Source organism: Hyposmocoma kahamanoa, unplaced genomic scaffold, assembly GCF_003589595.1.
Source record: "Hyposmocoma kahamanoa isolate Upper Pololo Valley unplaced genomic scaffold, ASM358959v1 192, whole genome shotgun sequence".
In the NCBI taxonomy this organism is placed as follows: domain Eukaryota; kingdom Metazoa; phylum Arthropoda; class Insecta; order Lepidoptera; family Cosmopterigidae; genus Hyposmocoma; species Hyposmocoma kahamanoa.
This window is the reverse complement of record NW_020653719.1, coordinates 5,999,949-6,016,630: the sequence shown is the minus strand read 5'-3', so window position 1 is coordinate 6,016,630 and position 16,682 is coordinate 5,999,949. Positions and strand designations below refer to the sequence as shown.

At 36.7% G+C, this 16,682-nt stretch overlaps 2 protein-coding genes and 1 non-coding gene across 3 annotated transcripts; 2 read left to right on the top strand and 1 right to left on the bottom strand.

Annotated features, from left to right (window-relative positions):
• Positions 1-1,345: 1,345 nt before the first annotated feature.
• On the top strand, positions 1,346-10,481 carry LOC113226517 (ras-related protein Rab-1A). The gene is made up of 5 exons (XM_026459164.1): positions 1,346-1,499; positions 2,021-2,285; positions 8,007-8,138; positions 9,521-9,735; positions 10,213-10,481. The coding sequence occupies exons 1-4, from the start codon at positions 1,486-1,488 to the stop codon at positions 9,719-9,721; spliced, it is 612 nt and encodes a 203-aa protein (XP_026314949.1). The 5' UTR covers positions 1,346-1,485; the 3' UTR covers positions 9,722-9,735; positions 10,213-10,481.
• Positions 10,482-11,303: 822 nt separating this feature from the next.
• Positions 11,304-13,098, bottom strand: LOC113226675. The gene is made up of 3 exons (XM_026459396.1): positions 13,008-13,098; positions 12,662-12,775; positions 11,304-11,699 (listed from the first exon to the last, which is right to left on the bottom strand). The coding sequence occupies exons 1-3, from the start codon at positions 13,096-13,098 to the stop codon at positions 11,602-11,604; spliced, it is 303 nt and encodes a 100-aa protein (XP_026315181.1). The 3' UTR covers positions 11,304-11,601.
• A 3,488-nt stretch (positions 13,099-16,586) lies between these two features.
• Positions 16,587-16,682, top strand: LOC113226720. The gene has a single exon (XR_003310136.1). It is a non-coding gene; the product is annotated as a U2 spliceosomal RNA (small nuclear RNA).

The following is a 16,682-nucleotide window of genomic DNA, read 5'->3' as shown; positions in this document are numbered from 1 at the left end:
GGGCCACACAAAAAAGATCAACCCCGTTTTACGCGAATTTCGCTTAACGCGATTTTGTAGGCTTTTTAGTAGGCATTTTTTTTAGGCGAATTGCAATCCGTCTGAACACAAGGTGGCCGTATTAGAACCCAACGCCGCCGTTTTGCGAAGCTCCTAGCAGTAATGTAATACAGCGCTTTATACAATACGGCTGTGACATCCACAGAAATCTAAATAAATAAGCAATATTTAGATTTCTGAGTGATTACGACTTCATGCGTTAACTGCAAATATGCAGTCAATCTGTTAGCAGCCTTAGTTCCCAATATAACCGCCAATAGAACTATATTACCATAACAATAAAAATTGCGCCCGAAACAGCAACTGTCTCAACAAAGTACAAACAATATTACTTTTAAGTGTGGAAAAAGTAAAAATATGCGTGAAAATAGTAAATAATGATGAACAAAAGTAAAAATTATACTGTTTCACAGTTTTACTATATGCCCTTATACGGCCCATTCACTATCTGCATGGCAGTCCGCCGCGCAGCTAAGAGACTGCTCACACACTATCCTGCGTATGGCCCATGTATGGAGACTCGCAGGACGCATTGCAGGATGGCTTGCACGCCACGACTACATTTATAATCCTGCATTATGCGGCGTACGACGAGAAAGATTGCAATGCAGGATAATGAATGAATTTTTTAGAAGATTTTTTTCATGCTCTTAAGTTTTTAAGTATTTATGACATAGAGGTGAAAATAAAATAAAGGAAATATAAGATCATCATTGACTCTATACGATATGTATAAATACATGTAATTACGAATTTACCTGCCTCGGTGGCCGAACTGTTACCGTGCCGGACTGCCACGCAGAGGTCCCAGGTTCGATTCCCGAGCCGCGAGAAATATTTACATGGCCTACATTTATTTCTCTCGTGAGTTGAGTGTAATTTGTAGTTGTCTATGTGTGTTTATGTGTGTTCATGGCACCCGCGACATTACGTCCAAGCCCGCGATCAAATATAGTGTATGATAGTAGTGTAGTGTAGTGTATGATGTAGTATGATCTATGCCCGTGACACAGGGTTTCCCTAGTGCGGGACTATGGTGAGTGTTTGCGTCATTATTATTATTAACGTGATTTGAAATAGTTTCTTTTCAATGTGAAAGAAGAAAATCTATAGTTATACTCTTGTTATAATAAAGAAACCAATATCGGTCCGGTTCCGAAGGTTGTTTGAGCGGTTACAACTTATAACGAACGAACATTGTTTGTTATACGTGCTTATCTTGAACGCATTTTAAGTTTTGCCAAGTGGCACTCCTGTCGTCTGACTTACATTTACGTCAGTGTGGGTGTTTCGGTGTCGGCGGCCATTATTCTACGTATAATTTTAATTTTTTTGCTATTTAGTGCTTCGAAACAAAGGACTAAACTATTTTCAAGATATTTCTCAGCTTCGTAATTTTGTGGAAAATACACTTGTAGTACAAAAATGAATCCAGAATAGTGAGTATCCTTATAGTAGCATGACGTCTGAAAACAAGGATGGGCAGAAACCCATTCCTTTTTTCGCGATTTCATTGTCTTCCTTCTACATTTTGTAACAATAACTTTATACAACTCCTATTTCAAACACATGACGTATGAGTAATAATTAATCGAAATTCGGATTTGGTGAGTCATTACATTAACATTATGTATGCGTGGTACTTACGATCTCGGAATACGTAAAAACGTAATCGTATCGTTGTGAATGGCGTATTTGTGGTTGTCGATCATAACACGTATTTTACATACTTACCTGTTCCTATGTGAGAAAACCAGATTTTTGTTGATGTTGTAACAGAGTGTTGGTTTATTTGCTTTGTTTATTTAACCACACCAAGATTATGATACGAAACAAAGATACGCCTACTTTAATAGGTTCCTGCATTATCTCGATTCTCCCAGTCATATTGAGTCGGTATTCAATAGCAGTGACGTTTTCTTTGTATTTATTCATTTCAATATGTTAATTTTATTTGCAGTGACTATTTATTCAAGTTGCTGTTGATTGGTGATTCTGGTGTGGGGAAGTCGTGCTTGCTGCTCAGATTCGCCGACGATACATACACGGAGAGCTATATCAGCACTATCGGTGTGGACTTTAAAATTAGGACTGTAGAATTAGATGGCAAGACAATAAAGCTACAGATATGGGACACTGCAGGACAGGAGCGGTTTAGAACAATCACGTCGTCATACTACAGAGGAGCGCACGGAATTATTATTGTTTACGACTGTACAGACCAGGTGAGCAAAACTCCAACTAAATGTCTTTTCACACCTCTTTAACAGACTTCAAAAAAGGAGGAGGTTTTCAATTTATCTATATTTTTTTATAATGATGTTGTATTGTATTGTATGTATTTTTTTGTAATTCCATGAACTTTTGAAGTCAGATTTTTTTTAATAAAAAATTTATAATTACTATCATTTAGTATATGAAGGCAAATTGATATGTAACAAAAGATACACAAATAATCACCATGTGCTGTGAAACTATATATTTTTTATGTTATAATTATTAGTAGACAGAGTATATTAAAGTAATATGCATAGAATGGGTCTTATGGAATCTGGTTTTTTTTTAAAATAAAAGGTATGAAAAATCTATTCAAAATGGTTCTGTTTGTAAATCTGCTGTAAACATGATACTTTTTAAATGCATAGTTATATGCTCCCCACAGTCTTATATGAAAATATTGATGATGATAAATAAATACAAATCACTTGCATTTTGATGGCACTGGATAGGTAAACTTGCACAGTTCTGTGTAAATGAATTCTTTTATGGCACACCACTCAATTTCTAGTCATTTGCCCTGATGTTGGTCAGCTATGTTCTGCCTACTAAACTTATAATTATTTTTAATTTGAGTATAATAATGATGTAGAATAATGTTATGTATAATTACTTGAAGTATGTTTTGATTTTACTAACAAATATTATAGATTGAGAATATCTGTAATGAATGGTTATTATTGGATAATGGATATTAATAATTAACCAGTAAAATCAGAGAAACAAAATTTTGAAATTCAGTAAATACCTGTAACTGTTCATCAGGACTCAAAAAATAAAAAATGTCATATAAGGAAGATAATGTGATATACAAAACCATGTGATGAACAAGTCTCAGCCATGACAACACATGAATGAGCATCTTGACCAATATGAACACCCTTCCTGACTGTCTGAACGACTTTGTCCTACTCGAGCTTCTTGGAGGATAGCTGCATTAGGCAATACACCTTCAAATCGTCACACAAGAAGGTCATACGATATAACTTAAGCAGCAAATTGTTGTACTATCATAATATTACTTATTTGTGCTCTTTCTACAGCATACTATATAATTTTAGTAATATACTGTTACTTTATATTGGTAAACAATCACTTGGTGCAAAAATAACTTCTATATACATAATTTTATCAATTAGTCTCATGGCACATACATGATACCCTACTATACTTTACATTTTGGAACTTTTGGTGGTAGGTTTTTTATATGTAGGTATTTGTTGGTAGGTCAATGTGTAGGTAGCTAAATTTATACTGCTATGTCTTAATTTAGACATTTGAAATTCGTACAACATATTGTTGTATGAGTTGAACACGCAATGGATAGCCACCTAATACGATGTCTGACTTATAATACGGGTATGTAAAAATAATTTTTGTGAGTACTAAATTATTTGGATCTGTATAATAATAATAACGCACACTGCATCGCGGGTGCCATGGACACACACATAGACAACCACAAATTACACTCAAACTTACGAGATAACTAAATGTACGCCATACAAATATTTATCGAGTTCTTACGTTTTCTCGATTTTTACATGCAAGAAATTAAACTATTTTTCTGAATTTAAATCGCGTATATTTGTTTTTTCAAATCAACTAACTTTAATAAACTAACTCATGGTTATGGTTGACTGACCGAAACGTTGGTTTATTTGAAAAATCATGTAGAAATCCGGAAGTATAGTTCCATTTCCATACAAATATTTCTCCCAGCCCGGGAATCGGACCCGGCACCTCTGCGTGGCAGTACAATATGGTAACTGTTTGGCCACAGAGGCAGTTGAATATAGTGTATTTGTATATATAATATTAACATATTGCCACATGTCACTTCAGTTGCCTGCTGCTGCTTTATACACTCGAAGAACTATAAATTTAATTATAAAATAGTTCATAACAACAAAGTTCACTGCATCTTGTGTACCTAATGCATTGACCTGGCAGCTAGTTTGATGAATAACCTTCACAAAACAAACATTGTTTACAGAGATTTTGCTATGTAATTTCAACTATAATGCAAATTATTAGAACTTTAGTTCATTATCAGTTTGACTGATCAAATGAATTTTATATTTTGTTGTGGTTAAAAATAAAGGTGTAGAAAGTTAGTCAGCAAATGAGTGATAAAGAATAAAGAATTTTAAAACTACCAACGCTTACAACGCAGTGTTAGGCTTTCCAATTTTCTTTAATAACCATCAACAGAAGAGTAGTAGCCGTAGAGTTCCTTGTGAAAGAGTTCGTCGACGGAAGTAATGCCTTTCTTATCTATTTCTGCTGTTAAGCACTAATGTGTTCCGGTTTTGAAGGGTAAGGAGTGGTGGTGAAATTACAGCCACATGGGACTTGTGAACTTATGTCTCATGGTGACGGGTGTAGTGGCAGTGCTACTCAGATTTTAGCGATTTAAAGCTCTGAGTGGCAATGCAATTATTATGGACAGGCATGACTTGTTCGTCTTGTCACTAATAGTTATAAGGTAAAAAGGTAAAAAGCTACATAGTCCTCTGCAGCTTTAAAAAATAACAGGAGAAATAGGCATAATCGCCATTCTTCTCAGGTTGATGGGCATTCGTAGTAAAATTGCATTATATTGGCTCACAGTTAAAGAAAGCAATTGCTCTATATTGTGTATTTCCTATCTATCGATTACATAATTTGCATACACTGCTGTCTTTTTCCTGTATAATTACTTCCATGCAAGGGTTGTTTAGCAGCCATCGCTTCAATCAATAAGACCGTAACCACTGCTTATTTTTTGTTTAATTGTATTGTGTTTGTTTTCATTTTGTATACAAAAAAGAAATTTTGTATTTTATTGTATGTTTGCACGAAACAGGTCACCCAGTCACTAAGCCTTGCCTCATTGATACACTAACACATTACTGTCTTTGTTTACATGCATACACTCCAGTCTACTTCTCGAGTTGGCAGGTTTCCAGGTTGCCTATTTAACACGAACCGAAAACGTGTGAAGCGCAAATATTTGTATCAGTTATAGTACCCCAGAATAGACCAGTGTAAGTTGGATGTTGATAAGTAATAACGTGCCAACCAGCATGACCATAGTTTTGAGAAAACGGAACCTATAGTTTTTTTTAGCCATAGTGACTAATGGATTTATGTCAACTGTTTTTACCTTTTTTATTATTTGATAGCTTCAAATTACTTGGTTTATGTTTGTGAAATGTAGACGAGAAGGCAAGCTATAATTTGGCATTAATATCTGAATTTTCAAGTGGATTAACACATTATCGTTTATCAGCATCCAATTAGTACTGATGCTACTATAGAAAGGGAAACGAGGATATATTTACTACATAATTAACTCTTCTATTCAGTGGTGTTTAAATTCACTGGTAAATAAATAAACACTTAACTATCACTTTATGACACATTAATAACTCGTTTGGTTTTACGGTTTTGCTCTATTATTACTACATTAGAAACTGGCTGTTATTTACATAATATTTATTTAAGTATGTTTTGTATTGTTGCATTTACATTTTTTTTAAAGGCCTATTATAATATACTTGTTTTAGAATAGGATGTAATTATTTATTTCAGACCATATGATCTATAACAGTTAGTAATATTGTATAAATTTTTCTTACATACTAAGGTTAGTACAACACAGTATAAATTGACCTAATTCTAAACAGAAAAAATGTCACGGCTAAACCATTAACGCCCAGTTACACGACGCGAAAGCTTTCGCGTGGCCGCCGCGCGTTGACCGCCCTGTTACCCACGTACATTACTGACGAATCTGAATTCTATTTACTAGGCAACAACATTTAAATTCCTCGGAACAATACAACCGCGCGGACGCCGCATAGACTAAAGACAAGCCAACCTCGCCAGCGCGCCCGAGACGCTCATTTAAGTTAAAACGTAAAAGCTAAATGAATAAAGGGGATTTTGCCATGACAGTTAGATGCACGCGGTCGGTGCGCGGCGGCCACGCGGTCTCCGCGCGGCATCAGCGCGATGAAAGTCGTGTCGAATAAACGCGCCCTTATCCTATTCAAATTTTTATTTGCACCCAATGGTTTTGGTAAGGGCAGTCCAGCCTGTTGGCAACAGAGGCCAGGATTCACGTGGCACTGTCGCGCACACGCATCATGAGAGAGGCGGCCCTCTTAGAATAATAATTCAAGCAGAGGCCGTTTTTAAATCCGGATTCGAACGTCTGAGTTTTCCGGAATCTCTATGTGCGAAATTGTGTGACATTGAAACTGTTATGGACAGGCGTGTAGCTTACCATCAGGCTCACAACTTATTCCTCTCGTCACTTGATATTATAAAAAAGGTCTTCGTTAATAATATATGAAAAAATATATGTTTTTTCAATTTTTCGGAATTTTTCCTGAGAAATTACCCTATTTGAAATTTTTCGGAAAATTACCTAATTTTACTTGCAGGTAAGCTCGACCGTGTTGCCAGTATTTTAGTAGATTTTACAGAACACAATTCTTATCGGTGTGTCTTTCATTGTGATAATAAAGAGACTCTCAATACGTATAGGACTAATAATTTAGATACGACAATACTAAGTCCATTAATCATGAAGCAATGTGATTGCGATAAGGATGGCCAATTTAACACTATATTCCACAATGATTACATTAAACTATTAGTTAAAGTTTATATAAATATGATGTCACACCTATTTTTTTCTAATGCCTCTTATTTATTTTTCATAAAATTTTATTTTAAAGTTTATCTATATTTTAACGTATAATAATGAAAGCTATTAAATTTTCGATTTTTACAATGAACACTACGCGAACTTAATTTTTAGACCTGTTCTGTTTTTATTTTGTTTTTTGTATCTTTATTTTTTTTTCTCAAAATTCGTTTTTTCCAATTTTGTTTTTAGTTTCTTTATTAATTTTTTTTTCACAAAATTCGGAAAGTGTAATGTTAGTAGATAAATATGCCTGTTTACAAAAAAATAACAGAAAAATAAAGTTGGCATAGTATTCTTCATTCGAGGTATCAATTTGTCAAATACCTTATTAAGTAAAAGGATGATTTGCTATAATCGCTGCGCTTAGTGAGCCATTTGACAGTCGTCGTAAAATACTAATGCGAAAATGAGTCATCGTAGTAACCGGTTTGTAAAAGGAATTTTCATCATGACACAAATAGTTGATATCTACTTATTCTATATAGAATCAATTCGACGATCTCCGTGGTCGAGTGGCTTGCACAATGGCTTTCATGATGTCGCCATCTCTGAAGTCTCGGGTTCGATCCCCGATCGGGTCAATGAAGAATTAACTCTTCTATATTGTCACAGGTCTGGGCGTTTGTAGTACCATCGTTGTTTCCGATATCCATAAAACAAGTGCTGTAGTTTTTGGAACTTTGGCATCAGAGCAACGTATGTGATGTTGTCTAATATTTGTTATAAAAAAGTTTCTAGACCAGATTTTTAAAATTTTCTTGAATTTGAATTGGATCCTAAAATGGTGATAACTCCGTTACTAAAACCTGAAAATCGCTATTTTAAATTCGATTCTATATTAAAAAGCTTCGTGACACGCAAAATAAACGCTAAGATGTCGCGATACGGAAAGCAGTCCATTAGACCAGACCATACTACGTTTTACATAAGCAATGTAGGGTCTTACCATACTGTTGTTAAATTGCAGGATTCATTCAGCAACGTGAAGCAATGGCTGGAGGAGATCGATCGCTACGCGTGCGACAACGTGAACAAGCTGCTTGTTGGCAACAAGTGCGATCTCACCACGAAGAAAGTTGTCGACTATACCACAGCCAATGTGAGTTATATATATATAAACTTAGAAAACTCTTTATTACAATGTTGGCATTGCGGACACCATGCACTCTTTGCTCTAAAGTAGCTTTTCTTAATCGCGCATAGGTCAAGAAAAAATCGTACAAAGATGAATAGGAAAATCTCTGACACTTAATAACAAAAACAGCAACAGATGACTGTCTGAGATGATGAGTGGCGTCTCTTCTAACAGGGTTTTGGCGGAATACCTGGATCGTGGGAAACTGCGACATTTATGCTGAGCCAGCGCCTTTTCACTGCCATTTCTTCCAAAACAATTTAATTAGTTATATGTGTAGTTATATGTTCCTTTTGTTATAAAAAAATTGATGTAATGGTTCAATATAATAATAATTATGGTATTAATTTTAGTGGATCCTATGTAAATAAGATATCATGGAAGTGAATAAAGTTTTTATCTATCTATCAATTAAAGTTATATTTGTTTATTTAAATGTCAAAGAGGAATCTGCTGACTTCCAGTGCCATGAGGACTTCCGTGTACCCCAGATTAAGGAAGATGGCTCTAAAGCATTTTGAACTTTCACTTAGTTGTTAGTGAGCAAAGAAACCATCTGCCTTTTTTTTAAAGAAGTCTAATGTCGTCTTATGTGTTACACACCTTACTTAAATAATTGCGTTGTTGGATTACTCACTCGGGTGGTTTAGTACAGCTCACATGGCTGTATGACTCACCGTGCTAAGGTACAGGCTGATCCATGACCTCCTAATTAGGCTTGACACTGACGAGATCTGTTGCTTTACTGACAGTTAGACCCACAGAACAGTAAATACAGTAGAAATGGTTAGTTAGCGTCCGACACGTGCCAATTCTCGTGGTCTCGAAAGACCCACTTGCGCTCAGTCCGCCATTTTCTCTTTGTACGGCATGGTTGTGTCATTCTTTCATTCTCTAAAATAGTACAAAAATGCCTTATTGTGCTGTTTTGGAGTGCAAAAGTGATAGGTGCACTACAAATATTACCTGTAGTAGTATTTCAAATCATCTGTAAGTCTGAAATTCGTTCAGATGTTAATCGTTCGTCGTAGTCCAGCTACTAGCCGCGAGATACCAGCATGTTCAATAAAGTTTTAATATAAAATCAAATCGTCGTAACTTACAATAAAGATCTTGAACTTTCAGGCGTGAACTCTTTTTTTATTATTATTAAAAACTATGACCAATCATCATCAAGATTTCATAGTGTTTATCATTGTGTGTGCATTTTGGCAACACCTATTTCTATAGTTATCGAGGCTTATGACACTTCCATTGTTTTCTTTTTCCGTGGTTAGACCTCACCAGTCAGTACGAGTCCGTAATGCATAATGCAGATCTTATGAATAATGTGTAATTATTTACAGCAATACGCCGAACAGCTGGGTATTCCATTCCTTGAAACGTCGGCCAAGAACTCGACGAACGTGGAACAAGCGTTCATGACCATGGCGGCGGAGATCAAGGGACGCGTGGGCCCGCCGTCGGCCGGAGCCGCGCCACCAGGCGCTGCCGTCAAGATCGACCAGGGACGCCCCATCGATACTGGCAAGTCTTCTTGCTGCTGAATGCCGACCGCACGGTAAGTATATTACAACAATTTTACAGTTAAAAAATTATATAATAGTTTTTTATTTAACCACAATCTCGATCGAGAGTGGTACATGCTTGCCTAGAAAGTTACTCGCTTTTGAAAACTTATATTTTTCGGGCAACCGATCTGCATACATTCTTCATCTCACCTGTTCACGACAGCCAACAGAAAGCGAAATGTGTTGTAGTGTATATTATTTTTTGACACATGTATTAGAAGATCCAGTAAAATTGTTTGTGTCTGCAGGGCGTCTAAATATCGATACTTCCCACGTAAGATGTTGTAAGTCAAAATACTATTTTTTTTTTTTGCTTTTTAACTCAAATCTTTTTTTACTTACAACAACGTACGTGAGAGGTATCGATATATACTCGTATAATATATTCTTCTAAAACTCTATAAACTTATAATATTTACTGTCACACTTAACAATTGTGTCACACTAAACTGTAATAATTTTTTCAGGCTGGCGGCATAACGCAAGGGAAGTGGGAGTCGCAGGCGCCGGCCGCCACACCCGCAACTAAAATGCAATTACCACAAAAGATTCATCGCATCTTACAGTTAAATGATATACTATAGTTCCGCCGCACCGCGTCTCCCGCGCGGTACAAAAACACTTCAGAAACTTTTGTACACGCGGACTATGGGCCACTCTAGTGCTAAATGAAAACCACTGCTTCTAAGGCCGCAAATTACCGTCTAAAAGTATATTTGTATTGTATTGTCTTTACGTGAATAAGCCCGATAATTTAAAAGTATAAACGCCTCTGCCGCGCGTACATAAGTTCCTCCCCTTAACGTAAGCTAACTTCTCGTTTGCTATCGTCCGTTCAACTTACTTCTAAAGAACGAGGTGACATGCATGGGTGTATGTTTATACATGTTTATATATAATGAATATCGTAGGTTAATTTGTGCTGTTTCCAAAATACGATGCAGGTGTCGAAAGCAGTATAGGTAATATGTGAGGATATGGAACACTATTTTGTATGGACTAGCGACTCAAGCGAGGCTTGTATCACACTCGTGAATTCGTTAAACTAGCTGTAACTTATAATAAGATGAATTTTTATCTTCTCGAAAGCTGTCCATTACGAACTATAGGCTAATTAATATCTGTTATTCCAGCTAAAATTACGTTTTTAATTTTCTACCACTCAAAAGGTACTAATTATAAATCTTCGTATGCACTGGGTGTTTATATTATTCAATATTATATCTATTATAGCGGGGCGTACTAGGGTTTGGCTGTGTTGAGAATTTTGTGTTGAATTTTGTAATTTTTAACACAAAATTGTAGATATAGCAAGTTGGCCTTAGATAATTTAGCCGGATATTATAGTTAATGATATGTAGACATCGATTACAATCCAGCGGGAACATAGTATTAATTAAAAGACATAGCGATATCACAGTAATATTGTGATAGTTTTAAAATGTAAAGGCGCAGCGTTGCGATCGGCTGTATATTGCCGTTTCGTTATTTCAACCTATTTTTTACTTAAAAGTATTAAGCGAATGGGCCGAGGCTGCCGCCGGCAACGCTGCGCCGGCGCCGTGTATAAATTATTTTACTATCGGTCGATCTACATCTTACTCACGTCTGTGGTTATTTTTGTACTATTATGTCAAGAGTTAAGTTTACTTAAATCAATCCGCTAACCCACTGTATTTCTGTATTGAGGGTTTCTTAGAAATTAAAACAGTATGCTATAAATAAAGATGTTTTATTTTGTAGAATGTACACAATGTCATAATAAATTATAGCCTAGAATGAAATTATTTTCATTTCAAATCTTGCATGATATTTGAAATAAGTTTCGAACACTGAATTAAAGATAAAAAACCAAATCAACAGCAGCACCTCATCATGTATTCGTAGTCATGACAAAGCCCGTGCAAATTAAGGGGACACTGCAGAAATTCAGGACACATCACAGGCAGTTTATCTGTAATAGTATGTACAAAAGTGTTGATTTAGGATGTTTGCGATATGAGTGTAGTGGTAAGTCAAAACAATTATTATTTTACATTAAAATGACATTGTTTTAGGGTGAGAGGTTACCCTATCCCTTACAATTATACAACGCATATAACATCGACCCTTTATGACATGTGAAATAAACTAATAGAGAAAAGGCCCATGTCCCATTTTCCATCGAAACGAGGAAAGATACTAATGTAGGAAGAGGCGGTGGTAAGATACTAAAATGGTGGAACCTTTGCCATCCCAAAAAATGGGTGAAAAATTATAACAAAAAAATTATTGTAGGGTCCAAAGATTTGTTACATCAAGCAGCGGAACAGATCTTTTTTTTATGAATTTTTTTACCCGAATTTTGTAACGAAATTCTACATAGCAGAATGAACATGAATGTCACTTGTTTATCGTACACACAAACTATTTCATTATCATATATATTTTAATTTTTAACTTATTATTATTACTTTGTTTTTATTATTACTTTTCTACTTATTTTAACATTAATTTCAAATTGCATTATAGATTTTAAGTTAAACATAAATTACCACCGTTACATGGCTGAACTTTATATTGTTTTAAGAACCTTTATATTACCCACTTGATGCAATGAATATTATACTGCATGAATTCTCGATATACTCGACGCGCAACTTGATTTTTTGGCTCGCAGTATCCAGTAAGTACATGATTAACTAAAGTTCAGTATGCTATGGTTACAAAATTCCATTTCGTTCCGCGGGCAATGTAAATCGAGTCTAATGCTAAGAAATTGGTTACGTTTGGATCCTGAAACAAAGTCGTTTCAACGTAAAATAATAGTTCTTTGACCTGCCATTAAACTCGTATCATAAATTGAGCCTTAGAATTATCTTTGGTCCTATGTACATACCAGTAATACGTGAATGGTATTTATAAATGAAAATTTACCTAAGGCATGAGCGCATCCACAACAATAACCGTGTATGACTGCTTCGTCGTCATCGCAGCCTTTTGGCGGACACCCATTGCACCAAATCCCGATGCCCAGCCAAGGTATATTCCCTAAAATCAAAAATAATTAATATTTATGTAAACAATGTGTACTTGGACGTGTCTTTTACACTGTCAACTTCTGGGCACGGATCTCCTCTAAGGAAACCACAGTTTAGACCGCAAACTAAACCCTAAGTCGTGGACTTCACACGTTTTCCAATGTCCTGTGCCTTTTTCGGCGTGTAGCTTCACGATATTTTCTATTTACCGTCAGAGAGATTTATAGCTACTAAATACTCACATATGTACGCAATTCGAAGATTAAAGTCATAGGTGTGTGCATACCAGCACTGGGACTCGAACCTTTGACCTCTCAATTGAGAAGCAACCATTCTGTCACTAGGCTACCGCTGCTTTACATGCGATGTCGTTTACACGTAATTGAAAATAGTTGTATATATCTACGCGAGTCCTATAATTAGGTGCATAGCTATAGTGCCGACTCTGGTCTTCTGAGAGGCAAGAATCCCAGAAATCACGAAACACTCAACGCTAGTTGTGGTAATAAGCTCCGCAACCTTCAGGATAGTATTCGACCCTTTTCTGGAATACCAGAACTCTACTCAATGCTCAAGTCAGGATTTGAGCAGACTTGAGTATGATTTCAAACACTGGAAATACGACCCTAATGGCAAGGACTTGAGTATGATTTCTAGTGCTTTAAATCATACTCAAATCCTGACTTGAGCATTGAGTAGAGTTCTGGAATACGACTCTCAGTCTTATAGAAAATAATCAAACCAAAACTGAGAAAGGCCGTACCGCGAGCGAAGCTAAGTTAGTTCACGTAGCCGCGGCATGTTTTCATACATCTATTCACACTGCGAACTGAGCTAAATCGATGTAACTGAACTATGTGGATTAACTACCTAACGATCCCACTAAGCTAAGTAAACTCTGTCGCCCTTCACCTCCGTACGGGGAAAGACTAACGTCGTCGAGTGGCAGCACTTCACTACGGCCCCGGATTTTCTTAGATAGCTCCGCATGTAGCAACGTGAGCTAAGTTAAGCTCAGTTAGCTTAAATCGTATCGTTTGTTGCATACAATACAGCTATGTGAGCTAAGTCAGCTTAGCTTCGCTCGCGATGTAGCCTCTCCTTTACTCTCTCGTCCCGTCCCAAAAATCAACAAAAATATTTCCAGTCGTTGCCTGCGTGGCAGGTAACACGCTCAGTTCCCACTGATCACCTAATGCGAATACTGAAGCTGTTGGATAATTAAATAGGGAGTCTGATATCGCCCAAAATAAAAACGACACTAGAGGGAGCCAGTAACAGCACATTGAGAATCGAAAATTGTATAATTATTGTAAACAGCAATGCGAGCATTCAGGAGCGCTCACTTAGCGTCAAAAAGACTGAATATCAATATTATTTTGTTAAATACTTACATCTCGGGGATTTTTTGACACCATCAATGCCAGTCTCTAAATTCGAAGGGAACCACCACAAGGCAGACACATTGCTAAATAAATACAAAATACTCACAAAAGTAAGTACCACTTTACTCCACTTCATGGTGGTAAAATGTCGAGATTTGTTACGGGAATGCGTTATATAAATGGGTGCAGTAATTTTTTGTAATGAGGGCTAGGTCATTGTCTTAAGATAAAAGTTAATCATTTGTACTTAGATTGTTATTATTTCCTGTAGAAACAAGGTGTCCTCACTGTTCAACTTATCTAAGGAATGCTATTATTCTAATTTATTATTAAGTACGTGTGTATATAGTAATAACATACCTGGAAATAATCACACTAAAAACAATCAACAAAGGTCAAAGCTTAAACAGTAAAATCGCCACTCAGTTCCACATTCCTATTGAGGTTGTCCCTGTCCCGTGGTGGTCGTAACTCTTGTGATTTTATATCCCGTTATCAATACTTGGATTTTTTCTTGCTGAAGTCGTACAAACTCAACATACACACATCAAAAGTGTCTAGGGATCAAGTACGTTTAAGAGTATTGCTGCAATTAGGGTTAATTATATTAACTTTTTTGTATCGCTATTGTTACTTTCTAGTGAGTTTTAACATTTTAATAAGGAATATTGTTTAAAATTCGATAATAAGAAGAAAATCGATTGTCAATGTGGTTTTGTATAAAAATGAGTTATAGCGTTTTGACAAAATCATTACAATATCTGCATCGGAACCGAAACAATTTACATTATTATGGAGAGACGACATCATTTAACCCGAGAAGTGATGATGCGAGCCGTCGGAATGTTGGAAGCTGGTTCCAGGCAACGTGCTGTGGCTTTCACTCTTAACACTACACAGAGCGTCATAAGTCGCCTCTGGACGCGCTATCGCATGACGGGCAGCGTGGCCGAGCGAAATGGAGGACGATCTCGCATCACGACTCGCAGACAGGACCGGTATATCCAAAATACTGCTCGACGGAATCGTACCATGACCGCCATGATGTTGGTTACGAGGCTCCACAGCTCCTCAGGCTTGCTAATAAGCGATCAAACAATCCGAAATCGTTTACGTGAAGTGGGTCTGCGATCCCGAAGGCCGCTCAGAGTTCCACCTATTGCACCCTGCAATCGCAGGACCCGTTTACGATGGGCTCGCGAACACAGAAACTGGGAGGAAGAAGACTGGCGCTGTGTGTGCTTTTCGGATGAATCCCGCTTCGGTATGAGACCTGATACAAGACGTACTCGAGTTTGGAGAACATCTGGACGTCATGAACGTTTGAGATATTGTCAGGAAGTTCATCCATATCGTGGGGGAACAATAATGATATGGGCCGGTATTTGGATCGGCGGAAGAACCGATCTCATTTGGATCAGGGGTAACCTCAATGGTCAAGTTTACGCAGAGAGGATTGTTTCAGATGTTATCATCCCTTTGCGAGGCCAGTTGGGTGATTCATTTCAACTAATGCATGACAACGCACGTCCACACACGGCTAGAGTCGTAACACGAATTCTTGCCGAAGCTCGTATCAACGTTCTGCCGTGGCCTGCTCAATCGCCAGACCTCAATCCAATTGAGCACGCATGGGATATGCTTCAAAGAAGAGCTGTGCCGAGTATGCATACCGTACATACTCTACAACAATATTTTGACTTGTTACAAAACACATGGGCGGCCATTCCTCAAAGTGATTTTGATGAACTCATCTTAAGCATGCCAAATCGCTGTAATTGTGTGATTCGTGTTAATGGTGGAAATACAGATTATTAATTTTCTTATCTTTACAATAAAAATGAGCAAAATCATCATTTTCGCCATTTTTTTGTCATTTAATTGACGCCGTTTATTTGAGTTTTTTCCCACAATTTACAAAAACATCAATTTTAGTTTATTTTAATTAAATATAGGGGTAAGCGGTTAAATAAAACATAAGCATTAAAGTAAGAAGTCGTCCTGGAAGACTGGATTTGGTAAATATTGCTTAAATAATTTTTATTTTAAAAATATTCACTTGATCCCTAGACACTTTTGATGTGTGTAGTTGGCGAAGTTAGTTCTCTTAACAGCCACAAGATGTCGCTGTAAACATTTACGCCACAAACTTATTTCGTGCAGTCACACAACGTAGCATGACTGATTAATATTACAATTTTTTGAGATATTTACATATTTATCCAATACATTTACACATTAGTAACAATATCAAATTCTGGGAAATTAATTGCATACAAATTAAACTTTAGTCAGGGAGCCACAACTTCAGTACATTCACCGACTACAAATAGATAACGACTCAGTCGGCTGCAAAGGAGTTTGTAAAAATACCTGAATCGCGGTGTTAAGATTTTCCCTCGACGAGTGACTACCTCGGAACAATCATATACTGGCATCGCTTCTCGGCCTTTTGGCTAAGATCAAAGTGTAGTATCTGTTCTTTTCAGCTTAATATCTGAAAGTTCCCTCATTGAGGGACCAGTATATTAA